This window comes from Ambystoma mexicanum, chromosome 2q (genome assembly GCF_040938575.1).
Source record: "Ambystoma mexicanum isolate Mex_15411 chromosome 2q, UKY_AmexF1_1, whole genome shotgun sequence".
In the NCBI taxonomy this organism is placed as follows: domain Eukaryota; kingdom Metazoa; phylum Chordata; class Amphibia; order Caudata; family Ambystomatidae; genus Ambystoma; species Ambystoma mexicanum.
Window position 1 is genome coordinate 1,391,425,788 of NC_090924.1, and position 21,147 is coordinate 1,391,446,934.

The window sequence follows — 21,147 nt, forward strand, 5'->3', positions numbered from 1 at the left end:
CTCCGGCCATGGTTGCCAAAAAGATTCCCCTCTGAGGATGTGCTGTCTGCAAGCCCACCATTGTAGATCCTGTGCCACCCTGGTTGGAACTTGTAAAAGAACTGACATTTTCCCTGAGAATTGGGACCATTGAGTTCTGAGAGCCCATTGAAGGGATCTCATTCTCAATCTGGCTTCTGGCAGCTGAAAAATGCAACATGCCATGAGACCGAGCAACCTGAGAAAATCGAAGGCCGGTAGATACTGGGCATTCTGGAATTGTGTTACCATCTGCAGAATTTGGTGAGCTCTCTCTTCGGGAGGCAAGGCTTTGCCCGAACAAGTATCCAAGACTGCTCCTATAAACTGGAGCTTCTGTGATGGTATCATGTTTGATTTTTTTTAAATTCAGAGAAAACCCTAGTTTGTGAAGGAAGTGGCAAGTCTTGGATAGATGGTCCTGGGCTTGTTCTGGGGAACGTGCCCTGATCATCCAATCATCCAAATAGGGGTAGACATGAATCTCCTCTCTTCTGAGACTCGCTGCCACTACCACCATCAACTTGGTGAAAACTCTTGGGGCGGAGGTCAACCAGAATGGCAGAACTCGAAACTGATAGTGAGAATTGCCAATCGCGAACCTCAGGTACTTTCTGTGCTTGAGATGGATTGGCACATGAAAGTAAGCATCCCGAAGGTCCAATGATACTAACCAGTCTTAAATTTGGAGAGCCTGAAGGATCTGAGAAAGAGTGACCATCTTCAACCTGTCCTTCCTGAGGAACTTGTTCAAGTTTCTCAAGTCCAAGATGGGTCTCAGTCCTCCGTCCTTCTTTGGAATGAGGAAATATGGGGAATACCAACCCTTGTTCCTCTCCGCTACAGGTACATGTTATATTGCACCTTTCTGTAGCAGGTTTAAAACTTCCCGCAACAGGAGCGGATCTGGATTTGTTGTATTCCGGTGGGTGATTCTGAGGTTTCTTTTGAAAGGGAAGGCAGTAACCTTGGGATACTGTTTCCAGTGCCCTAGCATCTGAAGTAATGCCCCACCGTTCTTTCAGATGCTGTGAGATCCTGCCTCCCACTGGGGTCTTGTGGGTCAAAACCTCAGAGTGGTTTTGCGGCAGCTCCAGCAGCGGCTGAAGTGACAGATGCCGCTGCTGGGGCAGATCTAGCACCTTTTCCTCGCCCCCGAGGACATTTTCTTTGTCCTCTTTGACTGGCCTGTCCCCTTCCTCTCCCAAATGAGGAGTAAACACAAAAGGGACGATCCCTCCAGGAAGATGAGCCTGTGTAGGGGCATTGTTGAGGCTGTCTTATAGCTGCACTGAGTGATTTTGCAGCTGCCTTGGAGGTCTGCAGCTTTTCTAAACTTTCATCTGCTTTGCTGCCAAACAACCTCGAGCCGTCAAATGGCATATTAAGAAGTCTAGATTGAACATCTGGTGCGAAACCTGACTTCCTTAGCCACGCAAATCTGCGTGGCACTGCACTAGATGCCATGGACCTGCTGATGCTGTCAGCTGTGTCCAAACCTGCTTGAAGGCATTATCCCAAAGCCTCCTTGCCATCCTTTATTATGGATAGGAAACCATCACGTTCCTCTCCTTCCGGGATGTGTTGAGCTGCCACTGACATGCAGTCCTGCAGAGTATATGTAAATCTCGCCAGAGTGCAAGACACATTCGTGGATTTTAGAGCCATGCTCCTTTAGACCATGCATTAATCTTTTTGTCATCCCTATCCAGGGGAATTGTAGGGTATGTAGCATTTTTTGTTGATGTGGCTGCTTTAACTACCAGGCTTTCAGGAGATGGATGCTTACTCGAGTACTCTGGATCAGAATCACAGGGTCTATATTTTGCCACATATTTTTTATCTACTGCTGGAATGGATTCAGGTTTTTCCCAAGCAGCATTTACTCTCCTTTGCAGGGCAATATGAAAAGGAAATATGGGGTCTGGTTGAGGTCCTCCTGATAGGATATCCGTCATGTCATCATCCTGGTATAAAGGTGTGTTTCTACCCCATCCCATAAATTCTGTAACTTTATTCATAAGTTTTCTATAATCCAAATCAGCATGCTCTGCTGGATAGGGTTTTTCAAACTCGTATTCAGGGGACGTATCTAGTCCACTTGCAGATTGTAAACATTCATAAAGATCTTGCATTTTTGATTGAGGATTAATTAATTCCTCAGGGACTTCTCTTGTACCATATTTTACCCCTGCCGATGAAACTTCAGGTTCATCTTCTACTTCATGCTCCTCATTTCCTGAAGACATTTCTCCATATATGGATGATATAGTTTGGAAAAAATCATGCCTGCTTTCTGGGTGAAATACTTTCTCAGGTATAGGTTTTAATATTGGTGTTGATTTCACCCCTGTAATTGGTGTCGACCTCGACAGAAGCGTCGATGTTGTGGCTATTACCTTCGATGTTGTCGAGGTATTCTTCGATGATTTCAAAGGCGCTATGAATGTCATCGAAGGAGCCTTCGAGACAATCAACGCCGTCAAAGGAGTCTTCAAGGTCGTCCATAGTGTACTCGACGTAACTTTTTTCGGTCAGGTCGTCGACCCCTTATACTCGACAGCCTTCGATGGAGGCCTCGAAGATGTTTTCGTCGAGGCTTTCGAGGACGTATACTCTAAATGCTTCCCACTTTTTAGGGGAGTCATGCTTTGTTGGACACGTAATAACTTCCTCTGATGTAGTCGAGGAAGAGGAAGAGGGAGACCGGTGTCATCTTTTCTTCTCTTTTTTGGACAAAGAAGAAGAGGACTTTCTCGATCTACTCCTCAATCTAGATTTTTTATGGTGTTTCGCCAAAGACTCAGCTGAGTCTTTCTTCCCTCTCGAAGAAAACTTCGAGGATTCCTCCTCCACCGCCAGTTTACCTCTTCTTTCTTTCAAGGCCTTATGGGCCATTGGCTGACAAGAACCGCAGTCGTCGATTCGATGGTCGGAACCGAGGCACCAGAGGCAATTACGATGAGGGTCGGTCACCAAAATTTTTCTCCCACACCTTTGGCATTTCTTAAAACCCGTTTTCGGTGTGGACGGTTATGAAGAAGACGACATAATTAGTTATAACTGAAGCGCTGTTTATCTCGATCTGAAGTGAAGCTAATGGAAAAACAGAACTGAGGCCAATGGGCGCGCTCTAGGCTTTTATACAACAGATGACGTCGGTGCTCGACGGATGCCACCGAGGGACATCGACGCCGTCGCCTCGAGTGGAGCGCCCTCTGCTGGAGAGAGGAACATTTTTCCGAAGCGGAACTGAAGGTAAGGATATATATCTAAGATGAGGAATATGTGGGAGGACACAATCCATTCGAAGCAATGTGCTCGCTTTGGAAGCAAGACGACACGGAGTGACACAGCCTTGATCCCGGGGTTTGCGCTTAGAAACCTCTGGGTATTAAGCACGTTATAAATAACCTATCATATCATTAAAATATTGCTGGTATCCTGCCGGTATACATCCTGGAATTTCCAGGATAGTATAGGTTGCGGAAAAGGGCTTTCTTTCCCTATTCCATGGAGCCCCATAGGACTCCATAGAGGGGATTGATGAAATTACTGGCACCGGAATTACCGGTGCTGGTAATACCAGCATTTTTTTGCAGTGGAGGACCAATTACCTCCAGCTTTTAGCTGGAGGTAAATCAGTCACGCCACCGGCAAACTTGTGCTTCCCTGGTGCGGTAAAAGTGCTGGTATCCGGTTTACCAGCACTTTTACCAGCATTTTTACCACACTGGGGTATTTGTAATGACCCCCATTACATTTCTTGTGCATATATGAAAGAAATAGGTCCAAAAGTATAGGAGTTAGGATGTATGTTTGGTTGTTGTTTCTCTTTTTTCTTTCTTTTCCCTGTTTAGGTGCAACGATGGATAATGATGTAAACATTAATAATATGTCTGCTAGTGTTATAGGATCTCATGAAATGTTATAAACCCGAACAAAAAGAGATACTGATTCAAATTCAACTGTAAATGAAGGGGTGGGTTTGCATAGTGTGGTGAATGTGCATGACTTGCACCAGACAATGTTTGGTATAGTCACATGAAGAAGGTGGGGAGAGAAAAGGCAGCAGACTCTTGTATGTCCGTTTGCTCATCCCCCACACATCTGGTTTTCCAATAGTATCTAGTCCTGATGGGTTGTCACCACAGATAGTATAATGTGTGGTGTGGCTTCCTTTGTGCAGGATGAGGGGATAATTTCAGTGACAAGCAGTTCAGGCAACCATCATACCAATGAATGGTCATGAATGTTTTTACAAAGAGAAAGAGGAGCACGAAGATATAAGATGTAGCCTACGATCAAAGTTGAAATGAGATGCTTTTGTTTTCATACACAATGGATGGGAGCCGGGGGTGCTGTAAAGCGGGAGGAATGAGAAAGTTTACTGAACAAGTGGAGAACATTAATGTTGGGGCCTTCTGGGGCCTGGGGCCTCAATACCTTCAACTCTCTCTTCCTAAATATCTCCCTTTTCGAGCTCTTCGCTCATCCGCCTCCAACTCCCTCCGGGTCAGTCGCTTCTCAAAGTTACGAGTTGTTGGTAGATCTCTTTCTTCGGCTGGGGCCTCCCTCTGAAACAACCTCTTTGAAACTTGAGGAAAACCATCTCCGGTTCCGGAAGCACCTCAAAACCTTTCTCTCCTCCTCTCTCCTGCTGAACTCCTGGCTGAAACTGCAGTGGCCCCCTGGCCACCCTGTGATCTTGGACCCAGATCCCCTCCACCGCCAGTTGCACACCTGCACTGCCTTCCTTGCAACCCACTCACTTGGGGACTGTTTTCTGTATGCCTACAGTCCCCTACCTGCACTTGACACCTGATGTCTGCACTTACCTTTGCACTTGCCACAAGCTGGCCGCACTTTTTATTTATTGCTTTTATTTATTCTATTTATTTTTTTCTGTCGATCCCATGTACTGCACTGCCCTTTCCCCTTTCCCATGCACTTGCACGATCACAATGTCACCTGGCCTAGTAAGATCGTTGTCTCTGTAGTCCCTCTGTTCCCCCTCCCTTGCCTCGTCGCTCCTTGGAAACACTTGTGTATAGGCGCGTTATAAATGCCATATCATATCTATCATAATGAGGAATGTTCAGAGTTATGGAATGTATATGTAAAATTATTGACGTGACTGAACCCAAGAGAAAGACCGGTTAAGATCGAGTCACTTACACATTTGTCCGTGTGTTTTAGGGGCAATGCCACCACACCAGTCGGGACTAATACTAACTGTACCAGAACTTCGCGAGTTGCGGACTTGGCCGGTGGGACCTCTGCCATCCTTGCGGAACCCTAGTTGACCTTCAACCCCAACTGCCCGGAAGGGAGTGTGCAGCATTGCTACCTTACACTCTTTTGTCCTGGTTGTCCTTGAAGCCCATCTGGTACTTTTTTAATGTGCCGCCACAAGCCACTTTTGTTCCCGTTGAGTGCATCTGGACTTGAAACTGTTGTAGGACATAACATGGCTGAACGTTTGAGATGAACTAACCGTAGCAACTACTTCAACAACATCAGCTTCTTCAGAGGCGTTAAAGGTAGGGGTGTACTGAATAGTAGATTTAAGTATTCGGCCGAATACCGAATAGTTTGACAAGTATCCGACTGAATCCGAATACGGAGCCAAATAGTTGCATTTTTAATAAAGTTATGTAGACAAGAAAAACACTTTGTAAATTTAAAACACACTTTAAAATATGTATATCCATTTTTTATTGCATTTCTTTTCTCTGTTGACTACATAAGATGTTTGTATAAACCCAGAAAGGAATACATTATCAGAAAAGAGATTGCGATGGAAGCAATCTTTGAATTGAACATTATTATTACAGTGTGGCCCTCTGCTTTGATTTTTGTGGGACCAGCGTCCTCCTTTTTGGGTGCCATTACTGGTTTCAGAATTAGGTTAATCTGTTCATACTTTGACAAGCCTTTCATTTTGTGTCTTCCTTGTCCAGAAATGGCTGGTACCTGACTCCACGCTGTGCATATAGGTTTTGACTCCGTGCCTCCACCTTTCTTCATCTGCAGAAATATATTGCAGGAAGTTCCTGTTGCACGATTGGAACCCCACATTTGAGACCTGCAGGGCAACCTGCATGCTTTCGTTAACCCTATGAAGTTCTTTCATTGTGCAGAGCACAACTACATGACTGGGGTACCTCACGTCACTGGTCAAGGCACTGATGTGTTGTGTTTACATTTTTTTAAAGGGGTGGATTTTAGCAAGAGGTAGAGCCAAAGTCCATTAGAGTATCAATATAAAACATTTAAATGGGAAGGACAAATTGCACCTGACTTTTGGAGAGTGAATGGGATTTCTTTACCCAATATTGTTTTTAATGTGTCAATAGTACAGCTATAGAACCCCAATAGTTTTCATGATTTACTGTAAACTTGTACTGCTTCTAGAGCATTGTGGAGCATGTGCTAAGTAATGTCACTTTGAGAATGTTTTCATTGTATTTACATGAGCTGTTGGATAGCTACATATTTGATCAGGCTGCTTTGTAAACATGCACATATTCTGAACACTCAGAGGCAGTGTGAAGTTGGCACCACACTGTGGGCCTCATTACGACCCTGCCGGTCTGGAAAGACCGGTGGTGGTAAAAACGCTGCCACCGTTCTTTCCGGACCGGCTGATTTAGAGTCCTGCAGGCGGGAGGTGTCACTCCCGCCAGGTCAGACCTGGCGGGACTAACGCCACCCGCCTGCAGGCGCAAATGGAAACACCATCTACGTCATAGACGGAACCAGTGTTTCCATTGTCCCCATCCCCATGGAGTCCTATGGGACGCCATGGGAATGGGGACTTACAGAATTCCGCCTCCGGAATTCCTAGGTCACCAGGGTAATAATGCCCCGGTGATTCCGGGAATCACAGAGGCGGAATGGTAATACGGGTCCGGCGGTAGCCTGCTGTTTTTTCCGGCGTGGTTACCGCCGGACTCGTAATGAGGCCCCGAGTCTGAAACATAAGTCAGGAACTGCATGTTACCGGGCTTGGTGCCCAGAGTCACACTATCCTGTATAGGAGCCGCTACTCCAAAGCTGTGCTTTTAGTATCTCTCGTTAATGAAAATGCCAGTGTACCTGGCTCGTGTAGAAAAAAATGTCTTGGTGTCCTGAAACTAGGGGTGTAACTTTAGCTTCGAGTAAGGATTCAAGTACGTAAATGGCCGAAGCCGAATAACTGCTTTTCAGCTGAATTTCAGCCGAATACTTACTTGAAGCTGAAGTTAGATACATACCTAGTTAAAGGAGGTGCCTGAATACTTTAGACTCTTTAGTTTGAGTCCCCACTCTTCTTGCTCTGGGTGTCAAAGCTAAATGGCTCCAGATCACCCGGTATGAACTCATTCAACTGCTTAATCATTCAGAGACTGCCTTTATTGCCATAAGTGAGGAGACGGAAGGCCCTGCACCTTCCGAATCGGTACACTCTGGACCTTTATACCCCAATGGAAGGCAGTGTATGCCAAAAGATACAGGTTTCATGCTGCACATTCATGCCGCCTAACGATTTGGAAAATGGGACCCTATTAAATACAATACAAGAATTACATAATCTGCACGAGGCCATGGAGAGCGCGCCTGGAATCAAAGATGACACTTGGTATGAAAACTCTTTGCCTGGGATCCATCATGGATGAGTCTGACTATGAAGAAACTGATGCCACTTTTCGTTCATCTGCTTGTCCTGTATTGTTTCTGCCAAGTACTTTTAAGATGCTGCTCTTCTAAGTAACCTCAAACCGCCATTATTATATCAGTCACTCTGTCCACAGGTAGGTGCACTTCCATCTCAAACCATATAGGCACGCCTTACTGTGTCAAGGTTGATTGGCCCTCCAAGTATTGTTTTGTGTCTTCCACTGAATCTAGATAGTTATGTGGAGGGATGGGTAGTTGTGAGAAAAATGGAGGGTGGTTATTTATGTCTTGTATGCCAGAGGAACATGCTCAAAGTGGAAAGAGCATGCAGGATGTCTGTAAGGTTTGGGTTCTGTCAAGGGACAAGAAATTAATTTGGTAGTAAATAAATTAACTGAAGGGGGAATGTTGGGATAGATGTTTTAGGTCCTAACACGAGAAAGATGGTCACACTAAGTAAATTGTTCTAGGCCATGGTGCGGGTGGGTTAGATGCGATGTTGCAACTAAATATGTTTTCAATCTAGTTAGAAGAATAGAAATGAGTGTTACTTGGTATTTTAGTTGGATACATTTTACAGTCAAAGTAGGCAGCAACTTGAATAGCAGTAGCGTGGTTACAATGTATTGTCCAATGTACAATTTCTAGCACTGAGAAGTATGTAGTGGGGAGTTTTATGCATGCACTAGAGGAAACTAACATGTGGGCATTCAACAATAGTTTAGATTGCCGACATATATAGGGCACTTGGAAATATGGGTTAGTTGCGGGTACATAGAGACATAACAGGTTTCAGCTATTCAGAGTTTTAGTAGGCCGCAGAGTCGCAGTCACATGAATGGGTTTTTGCCATGTTTGGAGAGCTGTATGACCAAAGTCATGCAAGGGGGTAGGAAGCGAACCGTATATGGCCAGTTGTGATAACATCGCAAAGGGCGTGAGGCGAGAACAGAATGGAAAGCCATTTGTTCGATTTGTATGGCCGATTGGGTTCTTACATGCAAAGTGTAATTTCCCTGGGAGCACGAAGACTTGTTTTTTGATAGCCAGAAAGGCCCAGTTACATGGAGGGTTAAATTGACAGATGATGGTTTATGGGCTTTCAGGGAAATAAGTAGAATGTATGTCAAAGGCTATATGACATGCAGTCGCAAACAGGATTACGTGTAGGAATGCAGGGGAAATAGTCTGAGATGCCGGAACATCTGGGAGGATACGGATTTACTGCTGCTTCAAAAGAGTGCTTATTTATTTCTCTCCCTCCCCTTGCCTCAAAGTATTTATGGAAAGCTTTGCACAATCACCATCTGTGTTATTGGATTTCTGTCACATGGTCTGAATAATAAACTGAGTTATTCATGAATGATAAATGTATTTTGTGGAGTACACCATAACTGACTATGAAAGACATGTCAAAGGGGATGTACTTTGTGAATGTGTCCAATTTGGTTTTAGAGTTAGGGGGATTAAATGACGTTGTATTAGAGTTAGCCAATGGGGAACTGGAAGGTGACTGTACAAAATATTTTAGATTATATAAATTGTCTAACTGTATATATAAAATGAAACCTTGTTGTCATTCGGAGCGAATCGGGTTAGTGTTCAACTGCAAGGAATTGACTACTCCCCACCCCCGATAGTTAGCATGTAATAAACTTGTGTTTCTGACAAAGTGCATTCATTTCTTTGTGGAAGCTGTTCTTTCACATTAGAATTTTTGAGTCACTTCCTTACATTGAATTCTTTTAATTGCTTTTGCTTGTATCCCACTACAAATCTTAGAAATGGAATGTGCTTTTTTTCAACGTGGGACATGAAAGAATCCTGGAGAACCACCATGCACTACGATGTAGGGAAATGAGAAGAGCAAATAAATCAGTGCAAATAATGGAACAGCGGATCTTAAAATTGTGTTTAAATCAGAAATTGACAGGGATGGGGTACAGATATTGGGGGAACACATTTCAAAAGCCAGGTGGATAAGACTAAGAAAGTACAGTTGAAAAGGATTTTTTCAAAAGGAGACAGTTTCTGGAGGAAGAGCATGTGACAGCAGTGGCCTTTTGTGATAGTGGTACTGAGGATCTTTTTTGATAAGCAAGTCAGGTTCCAAATGTGGAATTCTGCACGTGAAGGGCGTCACATTTTTAAAAGCAATCAGTGAGCAAATGAAAGCCAATGAAGTGATCTGACTCCTTGTGTTGCATGATCTCTTCCCTACAGTCTGTACAAACTGAAAGCTACTGAATGTTTGAGTCCAGGAGTCCCAGATTGACATGATTAGCAAAGTAGTGACAGGACAAGACCTACCACAACTGCTATGACTCATCGGGGGTAGCCGTCTGGATGCTTTCACTTCATTACTTGCACTGTACATTCCATTGCCTATTATTTACCTGTGAAGCATGGTTTGGTCGGAAGCTTCTCCCCAAAGGATGCTTTCGAGCCAGCGTCTGTGTGGAGACAGCCTTCCCCTTGTTCTCTGCCTTAAAACCTGGATCTATATCCGAGTTGTTCCACACCACTCTTTGTGTATTTGGGGCTGGATCTCAGCAACAATGTTTTAATAAATAACAGTCGTCACTTATAGGATTAAGGGAAAGTCTTGGGCAAAAATCACACCAAGGTAGGGGTGTTGCTAGGTCTGAAAAAGATCTGAGGCTACGCTGATGTCGGAACTGTTGGGACTCTGGGCTGCTAGCGTTTTAGTTGTAACCCCTGAGCTTCTATCCGGGTCTACAAGCAAAATAACCTGGTTATAGCACAACCCCCCGCCAAGTTCCCCCTAGCAACGCCTATGCACCAGGGTATTTTCAGAAAGTACACAGCTAGGCCAGAGCCGTAGCCCTGTGGGCCAGAGCTCTGAGTTCCATGAGCCTACTAATCCTATCGGTTTATGGGCACGTTTGGTTGGTAGGGAGGCCTGGTGTCTGGTTGGTATAAACACCTGGTATCTAGAAGTACTGCACACCTCTCTGCTTCTGTGTTGGTTTCTGCTTTGAGGTCCACAACAGCAGAATCCAAAGCTGGATTAAAGTCTGTGGAGCCATGGGAACAAGGCGCATCAAGGGCCTTACTGAGCACTGCGCCGAAAGGCAAACATTGAAGCAAGTTGACTCAAACGTCTGAAAAAAAAAATAGAATAAAAATAGGCCTCTAGAAAATGACATAAAATAAGAAAAAAATAAAGGTACCCAGTTGAAAATAGCTTTGTCTGAAAAAGGCTTCATAAAATCAGAAAACAAACTTACAAAATTGATAAACGAAACCTTCAAATTCTGAACAGGCTTAAACCACGACGCCATTGGCCACATGTTCTCCTTTTATAAGGAGTCCTTCCACTGTTGCATGGATCTGCACAACACCTGTACCCCTAATGCTGATGAAAAACTGTGCTGTACTGTTTAATTTAATTTAATATAATAGTTTGTTTTATAACGTGCCTAATACCATACCTGAGTTCAGTTTCTAAGCGCGGATCGGGGATTCGAGCTGAGTTTGCCCGGTGCTATTATCCCCTGTCACGTGGTGTGCGTCACCATATAAACTACCTGCGAACCATTATGCATCTACGGCCTACACAATGGTAAAACACAAAACGCTTTGGTTTCAGACAGGTGGATATGTTTTTTACATGGCAGAGAGTGGACACAGCGAGCATTCTGACACAAAAGCAGCTTCTGTGGGTTTTTTCCAAATATGTCACAAGCAACAGCAGTGAAATGTTAAACCCAGCACTGGGATGTTAAGCAGCAACAAGGTGCGCAGAAATGTGCAGCGCATGCAACCACTGAGCCGCGCACACGGCCACACTCATTGCATGGAGAAAACACCTGCAGCAGTCGGTGAAGCATTCATTACAATGTTTGTCATAGCGTACCTCTGGCGTCCAAAGGAGAAAACACATACTGCAGGATGGGTTACTACGCCTAGAATTACTGGAGGAGGACACAGACTTTCAGGCTCTCCTTACTTGGGGAAGTGGGTGAGGATAAGGGTGCGCTTCTCTGGGCTCAGCTTGTCTTTCTCCTGTCTCGCCTGCTCCAGCAGCTGCCGCCTCATGACCGTGAAGATGGTGCGGAGGAGCGTTCTGCCAAACACCTGGGTGGTCTCGTGCCGGGGCAAGCTGTCGCAGAACTGGGGAACATTGCAGTAACAGAGCCACCTGAAGTAGATCACAAAGAATGGTCACAACCGGCCCCTTGGACGCAGTAATGTGCGAATGTGTGGGGACAGGTACTGCAGCGCCTGGCAAAGGGATCCTCACACTGTAAACAATGTACATGCACATGTTAGTACTGGCGATTCCATGAATGTGCAACAGTTTGGGGTTTCACAAAGTGTACTGACATCATTTGCACAGGTACTGACGTACGGATCAAAATAAAGCTTTAATTAGAGGGAGGTAAACACAGCTGCCGATTTTCAGGCATCACCCTGTTAAGCAAGAGCTACCTCTGGGGAACAAAGCGCGAGCACACAGCAACCCTCAAATCTAACATTCACATGGGATTATATGTTTGTGTCCAATACATGTGAGTATGTATGTATACATATCTTATAGATGTATCCCAGTGCTCCTGAACTGTTGTTATCTGTATATTGCCTTCCTTCGCCTGAAGGGTCAAACCTACTTCCTGATAGCAGCTACGTCAAGCTAACCAGACTTTTCTAGGCTTCAACCAGGAGCTAAATAGCTCCCAGATCCAATTTCGATCCCTGTATCATCCTTTTCCTGGTGACGCCATGACCTGCAAAGTTACTCACAACATATGATAGGTATTGGCATGATATGATATGTCATTTGTAACGCGCCTATACACAAGTGTTTCACGCGCGATGAGGCAAGGAAGGGGCAACAGAGGGAGGACATAGACAACGATCTTATTAGGCCAAGTGACATTGAGATCACGCAAGTGCAGGGGCAGGGAAAAGTGCCAGGGGAAAGGGGAGGGGGCAGTGCTGTACTTGGGATCAAAACAATAACAAGTAGTGCGGCCAGCAGGTTGCAGGTGCAAGGGTAGGTGCAGACAGCAGGTGTCCAAAAGTGCAGGCAGGGGGACGGTAGGGTTACAGATACAGATCCAAGTAGGGTTGCTGGGAGGCAGTAGGGGTGTGCAACTGGGCGGGCAGGAACCTGGTCCCGAAATCAGAGGGCAGCCAGGTGACCAGTGCAGTATCAGACAGGAAATCAGCAGGGGAGAGGAAGAGAGAAGGCAGAAGCAAAGAGGTACGCCTTGAGGTGCTCCAGGAACCGAAGATGGTTCTCCTCAAGTTTCAGAGAGGCAGGGGGCTGTTCCAGAGGGAGGCCCCAGTCGAAAAAAGAGATCTACCACCAACTTGTTGCTTGGAGAAGCGACTGACCCTGAGGGAGTTTGCGGTGGAAGAGTGAAGAGGTCACATATGAAGGTATTTACGAAGAGAGAGTCGGAGGTGTTGAGGACCCAGGCCCCAGAAGGCCTTGTGGACAATGCAGCGGGTCTTGAACTTAATCCTTGCAGCCACTGGGAACCAATGCAGACATTTCAGTGCTGGAGAGATACTATCCCTGGGCTTGAGGCCAAGGACAAGTCTCGCAGTCCTGTTCCATATGCATTACAGAGGGCGGAGAGTAGACTAGAGTGAACCAGAGCTGTAGAGACAGTGAGATTCTGGGGGAAGGAAAGGAAAGGAATAATACCTCTGAGGAGATGCAGTTGGTAGTTTGACTTCTTAGAGACGTCAGAGATGTGAGGAGAAAAGGAGAGTGTGGAGTCAAAGATGACCCCGAACTTCTTAGCCTCACTGGTGGGAGCAGTAAGAGGGCCAAGGGAGGCCGGCCAGAGAGTGACAGGAAAGGAGGGTGCAGGTGTGCCAAGAGGAGAATCGCTGGATGAGTTGCATTAAAGCAGTGATCGATGGTGGAATACCACTCCTGGATAGCAGACAGACAGTCAGAGATGTGAGAAGCAGAAGAGGTGGCACAGGGCACCCTGAAAACGAGCTGTCATCTGCATAGCACTGAAAGTTGGAGCAGAGAGCAGCAATGCGGTGGGCGAAAGGTGCCAGGTATTGGTTCAACAGCCAGGGAGAGAGGTTACACCCCTGGGGAACACCACAGGTAGAGAGTGACATAGAGGAAAGGAAAGACCCAAGTTGGACCTGGGAGGGTCGATCAGAGAAGAACGAAGTCAGCCAGGCCTGGGCATGATCAGTGATACCCACGTTATCACCGAGACGGTTGAGCAGGATGGCATGGTTGACCGTGTAAAAGGCAGAAGAGGGATCGAGAAAGATGAGGGCAGAGGGGGGATTAGAATCATGGTTAGAGAGCAGGTCTTCACGGATGTTCAGGAGAGCAGTTTCCATGCTTCTGGCTGCTCTGAGGCCAGACTGATGGTCATGGAGACAACCAACAGATTCAGTGTGAAGATTAAGCTCCTTACATCCTAGTATAGCCAGGCACTGACATTTGCCCATCACATCATAAGCATGGTAATATTATAATTGGCCACATAAGCCTTATATGCCCAAGTACAAGTTTTTCCTGGTATTTACATCCAACGCGCCAAGATTCTTACACAGTTTTTCTGCTCTTGCCACCGACCTTGGGTGGTATCGCTGCACGGTATAAATCACCATAACATAACATATGGCCAGACACACATTTTGCAGGTACTGTCATCATTACATGTGTACTCACATCATTTGAAGGGTATTTCCATCATTTGCCAGATGTTGTCATTATATGCTTAGGTACGCATACCTTTTGCATGTCACTTCCATTAGATACCCAAATACTACACAATTTACTAGTCATTGCCATCATCTGCCCAGCCACACAGTTTGCTAGGTAGGGCCGTTATATGCTTCTGCACTCACACCATTTTCAAGATATTGTAATCACATGCTCAGGAACACCAACTGGCAGGTATAGCCATCATTTGCCCAATTATATACATCATTTGTTTTTTTTATGAACTCATCTCCCACAGATTCCGCATCTTGATAGACCATCTTCTCAGCATCAGCTGCCCGGACAGTTTTGATGGGCCAACAGTGCCAATAACTCTTCTGCCACTGACCCACAAGAAGATAAAGATGTTCAAAGATCATGAATCTATGGGAGAAGACTCCATCGAATGAAAATTACCTGAAAGTCATTTCTCCTTCAATGGATAGCATTCTCCTACAGATTCCTCATCTTGATAAACTCAAAGCAATAATGACAGCAGGAGGTGGGCAGGAAGTTTTACAACAACAAACTTTGCAACACTGCCCTACCAAAGTGAGTATCTCTGCCTCAAGCCAAATCCAGGCTCTGGTGCTTAGAGAACGTGTGCAATGTAGCCCGTGTGGCAGCCTGATAAAGGTCTCTATCGAGCACACCCTTCTGCAAGGCTGACGAAGCAGCCACACCCCTGGTAGAGGCAGTAAGCCCAATGACCAGGTGGAACCTCCTTTCCTACTCTCTCATAACATTCTTCGATGCATAGTAAAATCCAACAAGAGATTATCTGCTTAGTCACTGCTTGACCCAAACCTTTTTATTTTAAACACTCTTTATTTGCATTTGTAAACACGGCAACCAGACAACAGTCCCAGCTTATACCTGCCCCCAATTTCCCGTCTTTCGATCAATCCCCACAAGACCTCTCAGCCCACATCTCCCCTTCAGCAGCCTCTCCCCTTCCCTGTGAATGGGAGTCATTATAGGCACTATTACCTAAGAGTCCCCTCCAACCCCCCCCAGTTCCTCCTCCCTCCCCTCCTCGCTTCTCTCTTTCGCCCTCCTCATGGTGGTTTTAAATCGTTGGTTTTGGCCAAATCATTCAACAGCTGGCCCCAGTCTGCCGTCACCCCGTCATCTTCTATGTCAGTCCTTGCCCCGTACCAATTCTACCATACCCCATCTCCGGGTGTCCGCCTGCCATATCGTTACTGATGGCCCTTGTGGGTGTTTCCAGGCGATCGCCATATGCTGCATAGCTAATATTAATAAGAATCATGCCATTTTGTTCTGTGATTTATGTTTCTTCCCTCCTGAAAGCATCCCCCATACGCATGTTTTCGGGTTGTGTTCCAATTTTGTCCCCAATAACTCATTCACCCCTTTAACCACCCTGTCCTAATAATTCGCTATAACTCAACAATCGCAGACCATATGCCAAAGTCCCGCTTGGAACCCTACCACATCTTGGGCACTTTCGCTTGACCCAAACTTGCGGAAGCAATGCATAATTAGTCATCCCGGCGAAAATAGGCCATCCTGGCCAACTAGAAACTCAATGCCGTCTTGGGGTCCAGCCAATTGAGATTGGTCTCCTCCTTGGGATGGGTGAGGTGGTGGAAAGAAAATGGGTAGCTCCGCACTTTGGGAAACATGGAATTCCAGACTAATGTAACGGCTCAAATGGACCTGCCATTAAAAATGAAATAACCAAGTTAAGGTCCCAATTTGGAACTACAGATGACATTGGGGGAAACAAATTTACAAGGTCCTTCAAAAAGTGGGTCACAATCAGGAGGGAGAAAAAAGAGCCCTGCTCAAGTGATCTCTTGAACAATGCTAAGGAGGCTAGGTAACCCTTTATCGTGCCTATCTGTATCGTAGCGTGCCTGGGGATAACACAAAATCCATGACCACTGAAGTCGGGCATGACAAGGGATCTGCCCTCCTCCCCCTATGCCATGCTTCAAATCTTCTCCATCTGCACACATAAATGGACCAGGTATGTGCAGGTGGAGAAGATTTGAAGCATGGTATAGGGGCAGTCGTGCAGATCCCTTGTCGGTCCCACTTCGGTGGTCATGGCATTTTAAAATGTAAATGGAGCAGGTACACAGCCTACGCTGAGGCAGCAGCACCTCTAATACCTCATCCGTCAGGTCTCAACCTTTATACCTCAACCTCTCAAGAGCCATCATGTAGTTCGAGAGATTCTGTGTTCAGGTGAAGTATTCGACCTTAAGATTGGGATAAGAGGTCCAGACTCAGAGGAAGGTAAGGTGGACAAAAGGCCAATGGGAGAAGGTCCGGGTCGCATGTCTTCCTTGCCCAATCAGGGGAATTTAGGATCAGGTGAGCTCGGAACCTCCTGAGCCTCAGGAGAACCAATGGGATGACTAGGATCGGAGCGATGGAGTTTTGTTGAAGGCTGAAGACCTCTCCACCGAAGGCTGAAGACCTCTCCACCAAGAAAACGTTCCCCAGCGCACTTCTTGAGTGAAATTCCCTTGAGCAGAACTGCTTGCTGCTTGCACTTTGCGTTGTCCTGTCCCGGAAACAAGTTCACTGTTGGAGTTCCCTAAAGTGTGATGATCTCCAACATGGCATCTGGGTAGATCTCCCACTTGTGGGAGACCGTGCTCTGCCTGTCTGGAACATTCACCAACCCATTTTCTGTCCCGGCTAGATGAACTGCAGAGATCGATATTTTGTTCTTTAGCAACCAGAACCAAAGCAGGATTGCCTCTCTGCACAGGGCCAGTGACTGCGCCCCCCCCGCCCCCCACCTGTTGAAGTAGTACATGGCTAATGGTTACTGTGTGGTCCGTTAAGATCAGGACATTTCTCCCCTGGAAAGTAGGCACAAAAGCGTCAGGGCTAGCCAGACCGGTCCCCGCTCCATAAAATGGCGGTACCACTGGCACTCCACCGGGGACCAAACCTCACTCACCTGTAGATCCCCACAATGAATGCCCCAGGCTTTCAGGGAAGTATCTGTGACCACGTGAACCTTCGTCCAAGGTGGCCAGAATGGTTCCTCCACCATCGTGTTCCCACTATTGGCCCACTGTTAGGCAGAAACCTGTGCAGTTCCCTCAGGGACCACTGCAAAAGATTTAAGACTACAGGTGGTTGGCAGTAAACCCAATTGGTAGCAGTCTGTACCACCCAGATGTACCTGGTAGCTGTGGCTGAGCAGTCAGACTTTTCTCAAGAAGAGTTAGGCAGTATACAGAGTATTCACAATAGGTCAAAAGAACACAGTAGAACAAGCAAACACTGACCAGAGCTTGGTGTAAAAGAGATATAATTATTTATTTAAGAACACATCTAGTAAAACACACTGGCACTAATATCAAGCAGTTTAAAAACACAGTCACTAAAAGATATACACTCCATTCAACGATTAGTTAGACAAGTCTTAAGTAAAGCAACATTTATTTTCAGACAGCCGTGAGCGCTTAACGAAGATGACACTCTAATCAATCAGTTTAAAAGGGAGAGAAAGGCAGAGCAAAGATTGAAACAGATCCCAACGATTTTGGAAGAACACTGTAGGAGAAGAAGGCAGGTTAAAACCGTAAAGTCAAAGTTAACAAGGCCGGACCCACTTTAAGAGGCTTTGGTCAAAATGTGTCCAAGGTCACACGGTTCAAAGTGCACAAAAGTCTTGCAATAAGTTCAGAAAGAGTTGGACCAAAAAGAAAGGGACCAGTTAGATGGTCAAGGCGGCCAGCCCAGTCCAGAAGGTTAAGGGATTATTGTTACCTTGTAGCAATCTTTAGAAAGGGAGGCCTGGCGGACACGGTACCTTAAAATGGTGAGAACGCTCCAGCGGGGGCAGTTGTTCCTGGCAGCGGGTGCAAGTCGGTGCTTCGTCCGGAGGAAGAGAGGATCTCGTCGGGGAGGAAAGCAGGAGTCCGTTGCACTGCCAGTGAAGAAACCAGCCGCAGAGTTCTCAATTAAAAGGAGCGGTCCTTTTATTCGCGGTCCAGTGGTAAGTGGCTATCCGGTTGCTGGGGTGCTTGGCACGGGCAATTCGACCACAAGACGTCCTGGGATGCGAGAAAGGAAGGTAAACTGGTTGTGCCCACCAGTCAGGGGAAGAAGACTCTCCATCCGGGAGATCTCTTCTGTTGTTGGGAAGTGGTGAGTCGGTTCAGCAGGGCTCCACCGGTGGTGTCGTCATAGCAGGCCGGCTCAGCTTCTCCCTTGTCGGATTTTCAGGTCCTGTGGCGACTTCTGAAGTTCCAGTCCCAAAAGCCCTGCTTTTATGCAGCACACCCCCATTCACTCAGCCTTCCTGTCAATCAAACATGCTAAGTGGTGAGCCGGCCGGCTCACCACTTGGGCCAATCACACAAGAGTGCGACTTGAGTTACCAAGGTAACTCTGTCCAGGGTGCCTAAACCCCCTCCCACACCCTCTGTGGTACCCAGACAGAGTGGCACCACTTTTGGAGGCTTCTGTGGAGAAGCCCGCCAAAAAGTGGAACAAAAAGGGCTCGACCTTTGGTTTGGAGTTACAGAGGCAAACACAAACATCATTTTAAAACCGAGTTCTGGCAGAAAATACCAACCGGTGAATTAATATTAAATAAATAACCGGCGGTATGTTAGAGGCTATGTTAAAAAGTATTAGCCTCGAACAATGGGAAAATCCCATAGAGATATATTCGCGTTTGAATATAAAAAGTAGTATCCGCTGCCACCAGCCAAAACTCGACGAGGGGGGACCGGACAGTGCCCCCTCGAATAACAGACCCAGGGGCAATCGAATTGCCCCTACCAGTACGTCCACAATATGATGGTTTGTACTGGTTCTGTTAGTAATTTGGGACTAGTAAAGCCAATGGTGACTTTACATGCCCTGGGAGACAGTAGTCAGTCCCAGGGTATGGAGCCTATGGTGGGGGTCACTATGACACCCCGGTGTTACTGCACGGAGGGTGCTGTGTAACAGACATACAAACACATATGAGACCCTATGGAGTAAAAGACCCCATAGCCCATGAAACACATTAACATTCAAAGGAACACCATAAATCATGTCCAAGAGTGGGAAAAAACGAGTCTCACTCTTGGCAGGAGAAAAAAAACAAACTCCAGAAATCCAGGAAAGCTGCTGTGGGACTCACTAGGTTAGGAAATTCAGCCTGAACAGAGAATTCTCCCTAACACTCGCCCCCCCCCCCAGACTAAGGGACAGGGGGATTTAATCCACTCCTGGATGAATCTCATACCTCTAGTCGATGACATACATCCTAGAGAGACCATCAGCATTTTGGTGGTGACACCCTGACCTGTGCTCAATGGTGAAATCAAACCCTTGCAGGCAGATTGAACATCTCAGTAGTTTTGGGTTTTCCCCTTTCATTTGCATTAACCATCTCAAGGGTTGGTGGTTAGTCTGAATGGCAAAAGTAGAACCATACAAGTATGGCCTAAACTTCTTCAGAACCCACACAATAGCAAAACACTCTTGTTCAATGGTTGCCCACCTTGTTTCAGGATCCTTCAGTTTTCTACTGATGAAGCAAATCGGTTGTGCCCTACCTTTCCCATCCATTTGACTGAGGACTGCACCTATTCCTACATTTTTCCTACATTTAAAGCATTTGTCTGTACAATGAACGTTTGGTGGTAGTCAGGAGCTCTGAGTACTGGGGCTTGGCAAAGAGCCTTTTCCAGGGTTTCAAAGGCCTGATTGCATTCCTCATTTCACCTACCCTTTTTAGGGAATTTGGGAGAGGAGATGACATTCAGTGGAGAAGCTATGGTCCCAGAGTTGCACTCTTCCTGTGGCCTAAGAAGGCTCTCACCTTGGTCTGAGTAGTAGGTGTTGTCCAATTTTGCACAGCTTCAATCTTACTGGGCAAAGGCCTTATTTCTCCACCTCCTACCTCATGTCCAAGGTAGACCACTTTACTCTGTCCAATCTGGCATTTACTCGCCTTTATGGTCAGATTGGCCTTTCCAAGAGCCTGCAAAACATATCTCAAGTGGTCCACATGTTCTTCCCAGGAATTGCTGAACACTGCTATGTCTTCCAAGTATGCCATGCAGAAGTCCTCCATCCCATTCAGAACCTGGTTTACCATCCTTTGAAATGTAGCAGGTGCATTTTTCAATCCAAAAGGCATAACCTTAAACTGGTATAAGCCAATTGGGGTAGAAAATGCAGTTTTCTCCTTGGCATGGTCTGTCAGGGCTATTTGCCAATAGCCTGACGTCAAGTCAAATGTGCTGAGGAACTTGGCTGCACCAAGTCTATCCACCAACTCATCTGTCCTTGGCAAAGGGTGGGCATCAGTCTTAGTGACTGCAATAAGAGCTCTGTAATCCACACAGAATCTAAGTTCTTTAGATCCTGCCTTTGGTACTAACACAACTGGGCTAGACCATGGACTAGTAGAGGGCTCTATTACCCCGAGATCAAGCATCTTGTTGACCTCACCTTTGATGTAGGTTCATACATTCTATGACATTCGATATCCTCTGCTTTTGACTGGCAGACAGTCACCAGCCAGTGAGTATGTCATGCTGTCCCCATGGGGTCAAGCCTGGTGAAAGTGAGAACAGAGAGGCAAACTGATTTAACATAGATTTGCACTCTTCCTGTTGCTCAGGTGTCAGACTTGAAGAGAGATTTACTCCTTCAATCTTTTCGTCTAAAGGTACGCCTCTGAGGAGATCAGGAAGAGCTTCACTCTCTTCTTCTTCCTCTGATGATGCTAGAAGCAAAGCTCCTACATCAAG

General features: G+C 46.1%; 1 protein-coding gene across 6 annotated transcripts in view; it reads right to left on the bottom strand.

Moving 5' to 3' along the window:
- The window catches only part of KAT2B (lysine acetyltransferase 2B), a 942,804-nt gene that overhangs the window by 374,099 nt on the left and 547,558 nt on the right, over window positions 1-21,147 (bottom strand). For all 6 annotated transcript variants that reach the window (XM_069648872.1, XM_069648870.1, XM_069648875.1 and 3 more), the window contains exon 6: window positions 11,654-11,845. In XM_069648872.1, coding sequence (XP_069504973.1) covers window positions 11,654-11,845 — 192 coding nt within the window. The remainder of the gene's footprint in view (window positions 1-11,653; window positions 11,846-21,147) is intronic.